At 42.0% G+C, this 17187-nt stretch overlaps 1 protein-coding gene across 3 annotated transcripts in view; it reads right to left on the reverse strand.

Moving 5' to 3' along the window:
• The window catches only part of PPP2R2B (protein phosphatase 2 regulatory subunit Bbeta), a 464394-nt gene that overhangs the window by 282362 nt on the left and 164845 nt on the right, over positions 1 to 17187 (reverse strand). The window contains exon 1 of one of the 3 annotated variants that reach the window (XM_072630668.1): positions 14238 to 15177. The exons of the other annotated variants lie outside the window; for them this stretch is intronic. Within the exon in view, the coding sequence (XP_072486769.1) occupies positions 14238 to 14307 (70 nt within the window). The 5' untranslated portion in view covers positions 14308 to 15177. Of the gene's footprint in view, positions 1 to 14237; positions 15178 to 17187 lie in introns of those variants that run through there. 3 annotated transcript variants of the gene reach the window in all.

Raw genomic sequence — 17187 nt, forward strand, 5'->3', positions numbered from 1 at the left:
AGAGAGTTGCTTAGGGCAAGGGAGAGGTTAAGTGACTTACCCAGGATCCCACAGTCAGCGTATAGCAAAGATTAGACTTGAAGTCAGGCCTTTCTGACTCTTAAGTCAATTTCTCTCCACAGTGGCCAAGGTGCCTCTCTGAACTGATCCCACAAGTTGATTTCAATATAATTTCCAAAGGATCATGTAACACAAATGGTCCCTGGAACTTTGAGTTAGCATGAGAAAGGCCTTAGAAAGTAGGTGTGGACTCTGTGGCAAGATTGAAAGATTTTCCACTTTCATCAACTCATATTACTACTTGGGTTTTTTTGTGGGGGGGGGGGGGGGACAGGGGAAGAATAATAAAAGGAGATTTTTAAGTCAATGGATGGTTGACTGATTTACCCAAATTTTACTGGGTCAGAATCAACCTCAAATACATATAGTAAATATCTATAATTTACTAGAAAGTAAATTCTACTGGCTTGAAAGAGTTAGTGCTACTTTCTCAAATAACCAATTTATAACCCAAGACAATCTGCCTCATTTAATTACAATAATGCATCTAAAACTATAAGGGGATGAGCTAAGTCAACTATTCTGGGGAAGTTGACTACTCACCCACTTGAGGTAAATTAACATTTCTGGGCCACCAGCTTCCATGTATTTATTTACAAATGGTATCCTGGGACCAATGGAGAATCAATTCATTTAATATGGGCAAGCAATTTGAATCCCAAGAACAAATTACTCATTCATGTACTTATTGGGAGATGCCAATTCAGAAGTGGTTTGGATCTTCCCCTATTTCTGTTTTGAAGGTCATAGGAACATGGGGGACAAAGGCATCAAAACAGAAAGTAGTGGTTTTTTCCATATCTCTTTGTAATGTCTTTAACCCATGCAATTATCCTGAACTAAATCTATCCATCCTTAAGTTTATAGGAGAATGAAGCATATTAATGAAATCTGACAATTTCTGTGCAAGATAAAGGAAAAAAAGAACCTCAATTCAGCATTGCTCACTTGTGGACAATCATTATCTATTAAATTGAATACAGCAAGCATTTATTAAGCTCTACTATACGCTCAGCACTGAGTTAGGTCTCTGTTGTTGTTCATTCTGTGTTCTCAAAGAGGACAAATGACATGATAAAAGAGAAGTCTTGCTTGAGAATTGGACATAAGGTAAGGCAGGGCTGCCATAGGCACTACAAATACAAAGGAAGAATACAAATAAAAGCCCCTGACCTCAAGGAGTTTATATTCTACTTAGCTAACTGAAGAATGAAATAATTTTTGAGGAGGGAGATATCACTGCCAATCACTGCTATCAGAAATGGCTTCCAATAGGTGATGACAATCCAGTGGAACTCTACAGGAAGCTAAGGATTTTGCTAAGTGAAGGAGGGAAGAGAGAACATTCTAAGCAGGTCCAATAGACTGAAATACTGATAAAATTATGGGAAATATATCCCAATGAGACTCCCTCACATGAAAACATTTATACTAGAAAGTCATAAGAATACATGGAAAGACATCTGCCAGTCACATAAAAATAATTAAATTATTATAAGATTAGCCTTTCTCTTGTTAACTTGTTTGGACCTCTCTTCTATACTACTTTAATTTGTGTTATAGTTAGTTGTGTAAGATAAGTCAATGTCTTATCTCCCCGCCATACTACATCCTATACATATTGGAGAGACCAGCCAAGTCAATGGCACAATTTTTTAATTATTTAACTATAACTGCTCCTATCTGTGCAAAGGTACTTTGAATATAAATATTTGCAAGAAGATATTATGATTTTACTTTGGAATAAAAATTTTCATTCTATTATCTCTATTTTCTTTGCCTTATGGATTAAAAATAACGTACTGTGTCACTTCACACAGTTTAGTCCTTCAAGTTATTCTTAAATTCTAATCCTAGGGTGGAGCTGAAGTCTTATTTCACTTAGGTCTAGTAGAGGGTCTTGGAAATTAGAAGACACTTAGAAATGCCTGATGAATTAAACATCACAAAAATCACCTTTCTGGTATCATCACATGTCAGGAAATCCTGAAAAATTCCAATGGAAGGTTCAAAACTCGATTGCCATCAGATAGGTACCCCAGATCTCAATGTTGTTATAATAAAGTTACAGCTCTTCTGGATTCAGAGCTGGGAATATGTCCATAATTTCTGACAGGCAATGGAACCCACAGCTACCTCAAATAGTTTGAGCAATGTTTATCTCATGTCATGTTGCAAGCCATTTCAAGAAGAGTAAAATACCTTCTTGTCTCCAGTCCAATGGACCCTGTGCACAGAGGTTCGCCTCTTCCTCAAATACACCCCTATTTCCATTTAACTCCTACCTTTCTCTCAAAACCCAGTCCCATCTCCTCTGTGATGTATCTATCACCAACCCAAGCCATTGTGATCTTTTCTTGGAGAGGTAATGTAATGAAAGCAAGATTTGGACTCAGGGAGACCTGGCTTCCCATACCAGTCTCACATTTACTTAACTGGATGAGCATGAGCAAATCAAACTCTCCCATCTGTAAAATGGCAAGAAGAAAAATACATAGTACTTATTTTTCAGGGTGATCCTGAGATAAGACCATGCATATAAGACATCTGAAAAACCTTAAAGTGCTACATCAATCGTCACTCATTATTACTTCCTCTGAATTCCTGCTGGTACCATTCACTTAACACTTATCATAGAACTTTAATTTTTTTGAGGGGGTGAGGGGGACCAGACCTGTGGTTTCATTAGTGCAGGGCATTCCAAGTGAGGAAACTCAGAATGCAGAACAGCAACTCTGCTGTCTCTAGTTTTAGAACAGGAATTTTAACTTTTTGTGTGTGACAGACCTTCCCCTCACCCCTGGCAGTCACCTGGTGAAGCTGTGGAGCCCTTTCTCAGAATAGTTTTTAAATCATTGAAGGAAATACTAAATTCAGTGAGAGGTTAGAGAAAATAAGATTTTATGCATCTGCAGACCCCTTAGGGGTAAGGTGGAGATCCATCAGTCCCATGCTAAGAAGACTGCTTTAGAGAGTCATCTAGTGCAGGGGTGTCAAACTCAAAGACAAGCTAGGGTCCCTAAACTATACATAAAGGTTCCTATATATTGACTTAGAAAACCATACATTAACATTATTTATGTTCTGTTGTATTTTTGTTTACTTTGTTAACCATTTCCCAACCGTATTTTAATTTGGTTCAGGTTGCACTAGGGAGTGTTGCCCTACCCTGACACCTCTGATTTAGGGTAATGAAAAATGAAGTGATTCACCCAGGGTCATACGACCCAAATGTGTCAACAGCAGGAATTGAACCTAGGTCACTGTGTCATTGTGTCTTACTTAGCAAATCCTACCTTTATTATTATGTTTTTATGGACATATGCTCTGCCTCCCTAAATAGACTGTAAGCTTGTTGTAGCCAGGGACCATGATTCATACCTCCCTGAATCCACTAAAGAACTGAACATAATGTCCTCTACCTAGTAATCACTTGATAAATTAATTTATTGATTAGTCTTTTTTTCTGTGATTATAATGGATGAACTGCTGCATGTATTGGGTTTGGGGGAAGGGGTCATGTTAAGCCCTCAGTGACAATTAGTAAAGCAGAATTTATTGTCACAGGGGAGAAATTCTAAGGTATCAGTTCAGAGCCAGTAATTGAGAGCTCAGCCTCTGTGGTAGGTAGCTAGTATTCCTTCTCCAGCCCAGCAGCACAAACAAAACACTCACTGCTCACCAGATGGCCATTTGTCCCACCTTTGCCTGCATCCCTGATTCTCTCCAACTCAGGAGATTCCCTTTAGTCCCTACAGCAAGGCAGCTCCTGCCAACAACTTCACCAATGTCTCCTCTCAGTGTCCCAGGCTGCCCCAGACAGTCTGGTTGCAGAGCTAAGCCAAGACCAGATACAGAAAGCTTTGGCAACCTATCATTTCTTCTTCTCGGTCTTTTCTTCAACAAATATTTTTGGGGCTTCTATTATGAGCAAGACACCCTGCTAGCTGATGGAACACAAAGATGAAAAATGATACAACCCCTATCCTCAAAAAGTTTACATTCTAAAAGAAGGAAATGGAATATATACAGATAAAGATAAGGAAAGAGGTAGACAAAGGTGAGATCAAGACAAAATGTTATCTGAAAATGTGAAGGGAGAGTGAGAGGAAAGGAGAAGGAGGAAAGAGGGAGAGGGAAAGGGAAAGAGAGATAGGGAGAGAGACAGAGGGAGTTATGAGGGCATTAGAGAAGGCTTTATGGGGTTGCTTTAGCACCTGAGCTGAGCCTAGAGGGAAGTGAAGGATTTTGAGAAGTTGGGATGAAGAGGGAGTACATTCCAGGCAGGGAAAAGAACTACCCCTGACAATTCATTTACTCACATGACTTCTGGGCTGGAAATCTCAATGAACAGAACACAATAAAAACAAAAAATAACTTTTATTTTAAAGGGAATCTTTCTATTTTCAGCCAAATGCTCACCAGGTTTAATTCTTGTGAAACAAGCAATGTAATTGTTACACTTGGAGTCAGGAAGACAGATCTGAATCCCACCTCAGTTTCCCTATCTGTAAATTCGAAGTAATATAGCACCTACTTCACACTTCTGAGACTCATGAGAACTAGTGAATGTAGAGGGCCAGTAAAGCACTTCAAAACACAATATAAATGTAAGCTATGTTATTGATATAAATTTCTTCTCATTCCCCTTGGAGAAGGGTAGGGTCTTTAGGGTTTCTTCAATTTCAGACACTTGGAGCAAAAGGTATCTCTATGTACATCATAGTGGAAGCAAACAAGATTCCTTTACCTAATGAATATTCCCACTCTCGTAATAATAAAATCATGAAAGCTGATATTCATAAACTACTGTCACACATATTATCTTATTTGATTCTTGTAAGATAGTTTTTTTAGGTATTAGCATCCCAGCTTTAAAGAGGAAAAAACTTAGACTTGGAAAACTTGTTACCATTTGCCCATAGCTCTACAGCTTGTAAGTGTCAAAAGTAGGAATAAAACTTAGCTCTTCAATTATCTCCTATCACCAAACCTTTTTTACATCACATTCCTTGTTGGGGCGCCTCAAAAGCTTTTATTCAGCATCAATGTCTTCAAAAGTCTTGGAAGGCAGGTAAAAACTCAGAATTAGTCCCAGTTTTTAAGAGGAAGAAAGCAAGGTTAGAAAATCAAGACAGGTTAACATTAACTCTTTGAGCGTAGTCAAAGCTAATAAGTCTTTTGCCTTGGGGCCATTCTGCTTAGCCTTAAAGGACGAAGTGGTTTATTTAGGGTTCTTGCAGAATGCAAAAGTTCCACCAAAGTAACACTAGAGGCCTTAAGGAGGATAATTCAGTCTTTCAATCCATCAGGGACCATTTATGACCTAAATAAAATTACCCCACCCTCCCCACTCCATCTTTTTCCCCATTATATTCCCATATTCTTTCATCCATCTGTTCACTCAGAAGTCATTCATAAAGTACCCACTTTGCAAACCACCATCCTAGATGCCTGCAGAAATACAAGACTGAGTAGTTAAGGTATAGTCCGCTACCTTCATCGGCAAAGGATCCCAGAGCTAAACCTTCAACAATCCTGATGGAGGTTTATACGTACTAATAATAGTACATACATACATATAAACTCCAGGTTTATACATACTAATTAAAATTCACTGCAACATAAAAGGTGATGCTTTTGGGGGGAATCTAGCCAACTCGCTGGTATAGAGCTCAATCCAGGATATAATAAAGGCCTCACAGACATCATACCTGCACACAAAATCGTCATTAGTTAATCTCATACCTCAATTGTCTACACTGGTTCTCTCAGATAGCAACCTAGAATTATTTTTCCCTAGTCTTTTTATTCTTTCTCTTCCCATATAGCTCTTTCATTCTTCTTGATTTCTAGTACCTACCTATCTCTTGTTTGTAACATCTAGTAAGCAAAAGATGTTAAAGTCCTTTCCACATGGCATGTATTCTCAGAAACTCCAAACGGCCCCTCTCTATTTCCCATGAAGCCATTTTCTGAAGAGGAATCTTGCCATATTGATTAAGGTAATGCAGAAATCACTGTTGGAGTACCTTTTCTCAGCTGTGGTAGAAACCAATATGAACTTTCTTCCCTTATAGATGCTGAGTTGTTTCAGTCAGGTCTGACTCTTCCAGACCCCACTTTGAGATTTTCTTGGCAAAGATACTGGAGTGGCTTGTCCTTTCTTTCTCCAACTCATTTTACAGATGAAGAAACTAAAGCAAACAGGGTTAAGTGACTTGCCCAGGATCATATAGCTGCTAAATTTCTGAGGCTGTATTTGAACTCATGAAGACTCATGAAGAAGAGGCTTCCTATTCCAAACCCAGTTCTTTATTCACTGTGCCATATAGCTGCCTGTCTTCCCTTCTAGGATGGGACCTGATTATTTCTAAGGTTCTTGCAGTTTCTGAGCCCTATAACCCTGGGGGCCTGAAAGAGAAAGGGGAATTTTCACTTGAGAGTGAAAAGCTAAATAAGGTGGATTCTACCTTTCTGAGGGGGAAAGTGGGCTAGCCTAGCACAGCATAGAACACTGCCAGGGTTCTTGCATGTTTACATGTAAAGGGCAATTCTTGCCCCTTCTCCCCGGTGGTTAGTGTTATGAGTTTGGAGTGTGTGCTCTGGATCTGGAACATACATCTATTATTTTAAAAAAATACAAAAAAAAACTTTTAAAAAACCCACAAAAGTTTATTAAAAAATCCACATCTCCCCCACTGGAGACTCCAACCCCACTTTTATTAAACAACCTAATGAAGCAGCAAAGGTCAATTCTATGACTCCTTACTAATTTAACCACATCTCTGTCCACGCAGCAAGTGTAATAAGAACTTTCTTCCCATTCCCTGTGGCAACCATTGAGCATGGGAACTTAGAAGGTGGGGAAAATTGAAGGTAGTACATTGGGAAGATCGATATTCTTTCTCTTTCTCTTCTCCAATATTCAGGAGACTATTGTTATTGCTGCCATGAGCTTAAAGGGAAGACTCTAGCTCTCTATATCTATATCTATCTATCTATCTATCTATCTATCTATCTATCTATCTATCTATCTATCTATCTATCTATATCTGTATCTATGTATCTATGTATCTATGTATCTATGTATCTATGTATCTATCTATCTATCTATCTATCTATCTATCTATATATCTATATATATATATATATATATATATATATCAGTGGTTTTCCTGCTAAATTCCACCAGCCTTCCTCTTGGTCCTATGCTCTAACTCTCTTACCAGACACCAAGAGGATATAAATCTTCTAAGGAAAACTAGCTAAGGACTTTTACATTGGATAAAAATTGTTGGAGACCCCAGAAGTACATAGGAGAGGTAGATGGCTTTGGATTGAATGTCTAAATATTAGGTGAGGTTGGAATGGGAAAATGGGGATGAATAGGTTGGACCCCAGCCAGTCATTGTCCCTCAATAACTCTTTGAAGTCATCAAAATGTGTACTATTGATTAAATAAAACCCTTCATTTTTCCCCTGGTTTCCAAGTAGCTCTTCCCCAACGCTGGGATTCTATAAAACTAGCACAATACCCGACTGAAGCTTCATATACTCTTCAAATGCCAAAGTCCAAGAAACTCAGTCATTAGGCAAGCACTTTTCATTCAGCACTAGAAACATTTTGACAGGCCCATCTTAATGTTATTCACCCTAGGATCATTGGTACATTTCTGACCAGCGCTCTTAAAAGGGCTTGGGAAAACCACTAGGGACTAGGAGGATACTAATGAATACCTACCAGCAATTTTCAATGCACTCTAGTCATTACATTTAGGAGTGAAGCATTTCCCAGCTCTAGAAAGGTCATTTACAGTAGCATCAGGCAGCTTCTTTGCACCTCCCATTCCTGAGCACAGAGGAGATCAAAAATTCATCTATATGCATTTGAAATGCTGTTCTGATCTGACATTTGCATACAAATATCAAAACAACTTTTGGAGCAACAATGAATCCCCTTCTTTCTCATGAAACTACTGCCGCCTTTTATTGAAGCTTTCATATCAAAAGGAGCTTCATGGACTTCCCTAGTGTTGGCCATCTCTCTTTCCTTTTCGTTATAGATCCCACACTCCTAAATGGCAGCTAGTGGGTGGGTGGGGGTGGGGGGGTGGGGTAAAGCTTCCTCAGTTGTACTTTTTCTTTCTTTTGTGTGCATTTAACATTTCCCAGAATCATGGCATTTTCAAGATGGAAGAAGCCATTTAGTCTAACACTTACCACCGGCCCCCTGTCAATCAATGGAATATTTGGAAAACAGTGAAAATGTATCCTCTCCTGCTCTTTACCACACCACACCCTAACAGGCAGAATGTTCTAGGAGCACAGCCTGGTTGCTGAAGAATTCACTCTATTAATGGTAATATGTACAGATGGAAGTGGCTGCTCAGGTTCCTGCACAGAGGAAGCAGATTTAGGCAAAATCTTTTAAGATCCCTGCCTGACATGGGGGTAGGGAGTGGGTAGGAATGTAAGTCAGAAAGGACCCAGAGACTTGCTGTGGATAACCAGGAGACGGAGTTTTCTCAGTTCTAATGGAAGCCCAAGAAATCTGCATGAAGCTAAGATAATAATAGCTAACATTTATGTAGCACTTACTACGTGCCAAGCACTGTGCTAAGCACTTTACCGTTCTTATCTCATTTGATTCTCACAACAATGCTGCAAGATAGAGGCTATTATTGTTCCCATTTTACAGATGAGAAAATTGAGGCAAACAACTTAAATGACTTGCCCAGGTCACACAGCTATTACATGTTTGAGACCACATTTGAACTCAGATCTTCCTTACTTTAGACCCATACTCTCTATTCACTGCTCCACCTACCCAAGTGCTTAGAGAACCTCTTAAGGACAGAACACATAGTTCATTATCCTCTTTGCGTGGTCTTCTCATGTGGTCATTCACATTTTCACATAGCTCCTCTCTTTGGAGCTTTATTTGGGGGTAGGGGAAGGAAGTCCCTTCAAATTTATCCCCAAAGCGAATTCAAGCACAGATGAAAGCAGGGATTATACACAATGAATGACAATATCAAGAACGAAACAAGACATAGTAAAGGGGTGGATAAATAAGTAATAGAGGAGGCTCCATATAAAGAACAGAGCTTGGCTTCGAAGACCAAAGACTTGAATTTACAACCCAACTCAGACACATACTGGCATGACTATGAGCAAGTCATTTAATCTCTCACTGCCCTAAGCAAGGGGCACCTAGGTGCCACAGTGAATAGAGTTCCAGGCCTTCCTGGAGTCAGGAAGACTCATCTTCCTGAGTTCAAATCCAGCCTCAAACACTTAATAGTTGTGTGACTCTGGGCAAGTCACTTCACCCTCTTTGCCTCAGTTTTCTTATCTGTAAAATGAGCTGGAAAAGGAAATGGCAAACCACTTCAGTATCTTTGCCAAGAAAACCCCAAATGGGTGATGAAGGACTGAAACAACAACAAAAATGAAACAAAAGCCCCAGGCAATTCCCTAAGAGTGTAAATTGTTGATCAGGTCCTGATCTACTTTGGAGGAGAGAGTATCCACACCAAAGAGATCAAAGAAATCATAAGTCTAGTTCAAATAAAAGAAGAAGGGGGAGAAAAAAGACTATATATTGTTCTCTCTCTGGGAACAGGGGTGAGTAAAGCAAGCAAAATTACTTACGGAATACTTGGGAAGAAAAGAAAGGGACTCATAAGAAATATACCAATGCTCAAACAAAGCTAAAGAAAGGATATCAAGATAGAAAATGCCTTTAATAAGTATACACATTAGGAATTCATTTCACCAGTCTAAAAAAAAAAAATACACTCAACAACCAAAAAGAAAAAAAACCCCAACACCTTAGGTAAAACTGGTTTGTAGCATTTTCCCAGCTCGCCACAGAATGAACTTGCCTGCAGCTACCACTTAGGATGCAAATTGAGCTTAGAGTCCTTCACACTAACTACCCAGCAAAAGCCTTTTGGCTTTAAATAGAATACTGCAGTGTGGAATGATCAGAGCTGAGGGGAGAGTTTCACAGACTCTGAGTGAGAAGGGACCTTAGAGATCCTCCAGGCCAGAGGTAACAGCAAATGAAAATTTCTAAAAATTGTCAGAGATCTGAGCAGTTGGGAAGGGAAGGAAAGGAAACAGCGAAGACAACCCAAAGGGGAGCACAAAAAGATGGAAGGCCTCAGAGTTAAAGCCAGCAAATCTACCAGTTTAGTACCATAGAGGGGTACTAAACGGGTAGTACTAAACAGGGATACTAAACAGGGAGGAAGAGTGATGTGATTTTTGAGTGATCCCTAAATGTGTCCAGGCACTAATCTAAAAGGGAAGTGATTATTCCCTCTCTCCCTAGTTGTTAAATAAAAAGCTACTATGATGGACCCATAGAAAAATAATGTAGAATATTCTGAGGTCTTTTTTTCCCTAATATCTGAATTCCATTTTATTTTTCATCCCTTTTGCTCTTATGTCTCACTGCAAGTAAGATCAGCTATGAAGCCAATCTAGATCCAGTCCAACAAATATTTATTAAGCATTATGTAGAGCACCTAAGTGGTGCAATGGATGGAGCATCTGTCCTGGAGTCAGGAGGACTCAAGTTCAAATCCAGCCTCAGACACTTACTAGCTATGTGACTCTAGGTAAGTCACTTAACCCTGTTTTTATCAGTTCCTCATCTGTAAAATGAGCTGGAGAAGGAAACGGCAAACCATATCAGTATCTTTGCCAAGAAAATCCCAATAGAGTCATGGAGAGCTGAACATGACTGAAACAACTCAACAATAACAAAATGTGCAAGTAGTTGAGTTTCAAAGAGTACCTTCCCAGACCTGCCCCCCCCCCCCAAGAAAAAAAGTGCCTGAACTCAGGAGTTGACATTTTTCCATCAGAGCAATGTAACACTTCTGGAGACAGAAGAAGACAGGGAAGTCAAAGATAATTTAAGGAAGGTGAGAATAGTAAGAGCCTGGGTTAAGCTTTGAAAGAAACTAAGGATTCTCTCCTTCAGAGATGAGGAGGGAGTGCATTTCAGGCATAGAGGACTGCCTGCGCAAATACCAGGAGGCAAGATGGTAGGCCAAGTTTGGGAAACAACAATGAGGTCAGCATGGCTGGAACATAGTGTGAAATGGGGCTAGGGGTGGGGTATGTGAAGTAAGCATGTTAAGATTATGGCAAGAGAGGGGTTTGTACCTCATCCTAGAGGCAATGGGGAATTATTGATGCTTCTTGAACATAGGACTGGCAGGGCCAGATCTGTGACAAAAGAAAATCATTTTGGCAATTGTGTAGAAGAAAGAAATTACAAGCAGGCAAACCCAAAAGGCAATTGCAATAGTCCAGGTAAGTGGTATTGAGAACCTGATAATTTACTCTCAGGGTTGTAGGCAAGTAGGTCCAGCTGTGTGAATCACCTGGGAGAGAAGCTGTGGAAGGCAGACAAAACTTGTATCTGATGGGGTGGTGGAGGGGGTAAGAGGAGACAAGAATCAAGAGTGACCCTGAGATTGCAAATCTGGGTGAGTGAAGGATGGTGATGCCCTCAAACAGGAAAGAGTGTATGGGGAGGGAGGGGAGCAGGAAAGGGAGGGAAGCATGGTCTAATGAATGAAGAATAAGCCTCAAAGTCAAGGAATCCTGTATATGAGTTTGGCCTCTGATATTAAGCTCTTACCTGAAATTACCCACATAGTGAAATCACAGGTGTGTGCACTCAAACTCACTCTCCCTCTCCTTCACACACACACACACACACGCATACACACACACACACACACAATTTAAAGACTACAAAATGATAAAAAAAAATAATACTACTGAAAATACTATTCCAACTCCTTACTACAAAGTTACTCTATTTATTGAAGAAAAAAAGGATGCAAGCAATTTCCTCCTGTCGCTGCTATAGGAGCCTGGAGTTGCTGCTTCAGGGTCTAAGAAAATCATGAGGGCAAATCAATGTTCTAGGACTGGAGAGCAACAAGAAAAGTCATTTTGGGGGGGTGGATCATTCACTCATTCAACAAATATTTAATACATACCTGCTCTGTGCAGTGTTCTAAACCTCATTCCATATAGAAAACTTTCTACTCCTACCTTACTTGCTATTAGAGGATGCCACTTGCAGGGTGAGTGATGAAGGCAGAATAAACGGAAGTATTATTTTATTTGTTGTTTTTCAATCATATATCTCAATGAGTCTCCTAGTAAACTTCCAGGTATAAGGCTGCTCTCTTCACTCTAGAACATACTCAAACAGTGCTAAACAAACTCAACCTAAAGCCAAATTAGTTACAAAAGCCCCGTAGTTGGGAGATCAGAATCTGCCACCCAGTATAATAAAGAAACCCCATAGTACTTTTTATGGGAAGAAGTTTAGAAACAAAGCAAAACTCTTTGGGCACAATGCTGTTTTCTGCTTCAGGCTCCTAGAGGGTAGAGGTCACATGATCTTAATATTTGCAATATCAATTTTGTAGTATCTTAAACTTACAGATCCTCAGAAAAGCCCTAGCATTGTTATCCTCCATTTTACAGATGAGAAAACTAAATCAGAGGGCTCAAGTGACCCTTATAGCCAGTAAGTGGCAGAGCCATCTTGAATCCTACAAGGGCTAGCTAGAAGGCTAGCTCTTTCCATTACACCAACTTGTCAACATGTAAAAGATTTTCTTTTTTAAAAAAGGAAAAAAAGAAAAATACAGTCTACTGACAGCTTAAAATTTACATTGAGATTTTCAAAATGAACTTCTCTTCTTTCCCTTCCCCACTCTGTTTCTTCTTACTCAGAATTTTTTTTAAAAAAATCTGTTTCTACCCTCTTAACAGGAGCCTCTAAACTTTTTCATAGGCTCTGGCGCTCTCTCTCTCTCTCTCTCTCTCTCTCTCTCTCTCTCTCTCTCTCTCTCTCTCTCTCTCTCTCTGTATGTGTGTGTGTGTGTGTGTGTGTGTGTGTGTGTGTGTCTGTCTCTCTCTCCTCCAACTCCATTTTACAGATGATGAGAATAAGAAAAAAAAGACTCCAGAGAGAGGCTTACTTAAGATCACGTGGCTAGTGACAAAGCTGGTACAAGAACCCAGGTTTCCTGACTCCAAGTCTAACATTCTCTCTGCCTTACCAAGGATCAGACCCAGGTTCTACCGAGTCCCAGTCCAATCAGTGCTCTACAGTGCTGAGAGCTTGAGGCATGCAGCACTGAGAAAAGGAAAGATGACGGTGGCTTCTGCTCCCTAGTGATCTCTATTCAGCATCCATAGGTTTTAGGGCATGGGAATGGAAATGAAAAACAGCAATGGAAAAGTTTTGGATTTAGGAAAACCTCCACACACCAAAGAATACGGAAAATCCACCTGCTGGCTCTGCCTGCCTGCTTAAGGATTTAGGTTAATCCAAGAACAAGCTGAGTGAGGAAGCAAAGATAATTTCTCCTCCTGGCCAAGCTCGGCTGCTGAGCACACTTCCTTCCTGCTGGCTGTTGATTCAGCAGAAACTGTCGCTGCAGAATTCATAACCATCATTTTTAAGGCCAGCTGATTGTCTTCCTTGCCCCACGTGTTAGACTAGGACTCACCACCTACATCTATGTCCCCCACGTCCTAACCACTCCATAGCCCTTGTTTGCCAAGGGCCTTTGCGTGACTGATTGCCAATCCAGGTATCCATCGGTTTGAGATATAAACGGGCAGGAAATGAAACCCTGCCCTCCACAGAATGGCTAAGGCATGCACCATCATTCTGCTGTCTTTCAGAGCTTCTCACCCACCCAATCCTCCTCAATTCAACCTCCAAAGCCCGGTCACTTTAAGTAGGGCGGCAACTTCATTCCCTGGAGTCATTTTCTAGCTAGGAAATGACCCTCAAGATCTGACCCCCTCTTCGGGCCTTTAACTCCCACATACTCTTGGTCCACCTGCTGCTCCAAACCGGAGCTCCCCAGGCAGGCCCTGGATGGCCAAAGCGGCACCAAGATCGCTGACATGGCAGGGGAGCCTGCAGGCGGAGCCCACAGTCCCCTACGCTCCCTCCTCCAACCCAACCCTGAGCTGCTGGGCAATGAGCTCTCTTCCCACGATGTTCAATACCCTCCCGTCCCCTGTACCACCAACTCTGCTTTCCGGAAAGCTTGCACCCCGCAAGTTCCTCTTGGCTGAAGCCCCAGGGGGTTAAATGCGGCGGGAAGCATTACCTTCGGTCGCATAGCTGTGATCGCGCAGGAAACTGTTGTTGATTTTGCGGGTATCAATGTCCTCCTCCATTGACAGCAGGGTTACTTGTGTGGAAACTAAAAGCCAGCAGACAAGTATCCATGATCTCTCCCCGCCGCCAGCCTCAGAGGAGAGGGGGACAGGGTCGCAGCAGGGAGCACAGCATAGTCCTTCCCTGAGAGCAGGAAAAGGAGAAGGAAGAGAAGGAAAGGAAGCGGAGGAAAGAAGAAATCGAGATGTCACCTCCTACACCCGCGGTTTTCAATGCTGCTTCGGCTAGTACCGCCACGGCTTCCTAGGAATTCAATTGCCAGAGATGCTGCAGCAGCCACTAGTGCAAGAGGGATGCGTTGAACCCGGCAGGGTCTGGTCCAGCTCGGGGATGAGATGCTCAGAGTAGGCAGGAGCTCCCGCGCTGGGGAGATAGATGCCCAACAGGTTCCCCCCTCGCTGGCAGCTACTCCAAAGACACTACACCCCCCCTTCGGAAAGCGTCCAGCGACAAAATGGTGTCTTTCTGGATCGGGACTCCCTCCGGTGGAGAGGGGGACTGGGAGGATGGAAGCTCGCCCCGACACGCCACGCCACGCCACTCCACGCCACGCCACGCAGGGAGAGGGTCTAGGTCTCTGCTACTGGTGGGTGGCTCTGACTGGGCGGTGATAGAGAAACCGGCTGGGGCTGGGAGAGGGGCTGGCCGCTGCGGCCGGGTGCACACACTCACACCCACACGCGTGCGCTCACAGCTGCTATTGCTGCTGCTGCCGCTGCCTCTGCTGTAGCAGCTACGGTCTCTCTGGCTGCTGCAGGAGGCGGCTGCCGGGGCGCTGTACTGGAGGCTGGTGCATTAAGAGCCCAGGCTCCTCCCCTACAGCTTGCCTCTGTCCAACCGCGTCAGCAGCCCCGGCAACTCTTCCCGCAGTGGCGATGGCAGCTCCTTCCTGCTGCAGTGGAGCAGAGCAAGGCAATGCGCGATCCCCCACACCGCCAACACCTGGCAAAGCCTCGTCTCGCGACTCGCCAGGTTACCCAGAGCAGCAGCGGGCTTTGCCAACCCTACTCTCCTCCAAACAACTCCTTCCAGGTCTAGACACCGAGGGTTGTGATTTGATGTATGAATGAGAGAACACACCTCCAAGCCCCTATATCGAAGGATTTCCCAGGGGCCATATAAACGACTCCATCCTCCAGGGACTCGGGACTTTGAAGGGTGAGATTAGGAGGAGGGATAAAGAGAAGAGACTGTCTTTTGGGTCGATGGGAAGCTTACATTCTGGTTCCCCTTTGCAGCCTATTTCTGGTGCACCTTGGTGCAGGTGAAGCTTATTTCCCTAAATTTGTCTGGGGAGCAAGAGATGAGGGAGTGAGTGGTAGACCATAGAGTATAAAATAGCATTAGAGCAATGGTCAGAGCTCGAAGAAGATTAGCACGTGTGGCACCTCCTTTCCTATTAGAAGCAAAGAATACACAATTCCAAAGGAATCTCACTCCCCAAGTCTAGAAAGGCAGTTTCTCTGTGTCTTTCCCGGCAAATGGAAAAACTGTACAGTGAACTGCGAATCTGATGAGAAAACGTCAGTACGCCCAGTCCCTGGAATCTTCTCTAACCTGGAAAATTGCTTCAGCATTTTACTTGCTTGGCCTTTATACACACAACCTTCCAAGAGTCATTTGAATTTCCTCTAGGCAGGGAACGCCCTTTGAAGTGTACGGAAGTTGTACACCCAGTGAGATGCATAGCAATCCAGTGGGGATTCTGAGCGGCTCAATTAAAAAGACAGCCTGCTCTTCCTGATGTCTTTCTTAGACCCTTCAGAATGCCTTCTTTGATTGGGAAGAAAACATTTATGACATTTCTTTCCATTTTCCTTTTGCAAACCAACCATGCATTTGAAACAAACTGTGATAATTGCTTCCGTCATATAGTTCTGCCCAGATATGAAAAATAAATATCATCTGAAAACAATGTGGGGGAAAAACAGTTTCAAGTGCTTTTTTTTTTCGGTTCCAGGTATTCGTTTCAGTGGGTGTCACCACAGGGAGAAACATCAGCAAACGTCTTGCTCAGTTAAGCTCCACAAGTTTAGCTAAATGAGCCCAGGGAGACCTGTCAGTTAATTATACACATACAATGCGTCAGCTAACACAATTTAGAAAGTATTTGAACTTGGAAAAAATGAGGAAAACAAGTTCTAAACTGAGGTTGGGAATTGCCACTAGATTTTAATGAAGAATAAATGTTCCTAGCAGATGGAAACATGTATTTTGATTCCCCCAGAAAAAAAAATGAACATAGCCTCAAGCTGAATCTAGCAAGCTATGTGAAAAACCCAGTGTCTTCTTTGGAAGTAGAGTTTGGAAATATGCCCTCAAATGACTTAGGAAGGGAAAGATCAGCTTCCCTGTGATTCTGTTTTATCTGCATGTGATGGAAAACTCCAGATGCCTGGAATGCTACTTAAAAATATATTTATGAAATGTCTAGTTTTTCTTTTGTTTGTTTTACTAGGCCTGTGATTTCATCCATGTAGTGTGTTCCTGGTAAGGGACTTCCTTTGCCAATACAGAGCTGTGTCTTCTCTTTAACTTGTTATTGTTGTTCATCTGTGTCAACTTTTCGTGACCCCATTTGGGGTTTTCTTGGCAAAAAAAAAAAAAATACTGGAGTAATTTGCCATTTCCTTCTTTGGATCATTTTATAGATGAAGAAACTGAGGCAAAAAGGGTTAAATGACTTGCCCAGGGTCACAGCTAGTAAGTGTCTAAGGCCAGAGTTGAACTTGGGTCTTTCTGATTCCAGGGCTAGCTCTTTATCCAGAGATATGTTGGACACAGGAGTGATTTAGGCCAGTTCAGATATTATGGTTGTCTTGGCAGCATAGTATACTGGGAAAGTACTGGATTTAGAAAGAGAAGACCTGAGTGTGAAA

Source organism: Notamacropus eugenii, chromosome 1 (genome assembly GCF_028372415.1).
Source record: "Notamacropus eugenii isolate mMacEug1 chromosome 1, mMacEug1.pri_v2, whole genome shotgun sequence".
In the NCBI taxonomy this organism is placed as follows: Eukaryota; Metazoa; Chordata; class Mammalia; order Diprotodontia; family Macropodidae; genus Notamacropus; species Notamacropus eugenii.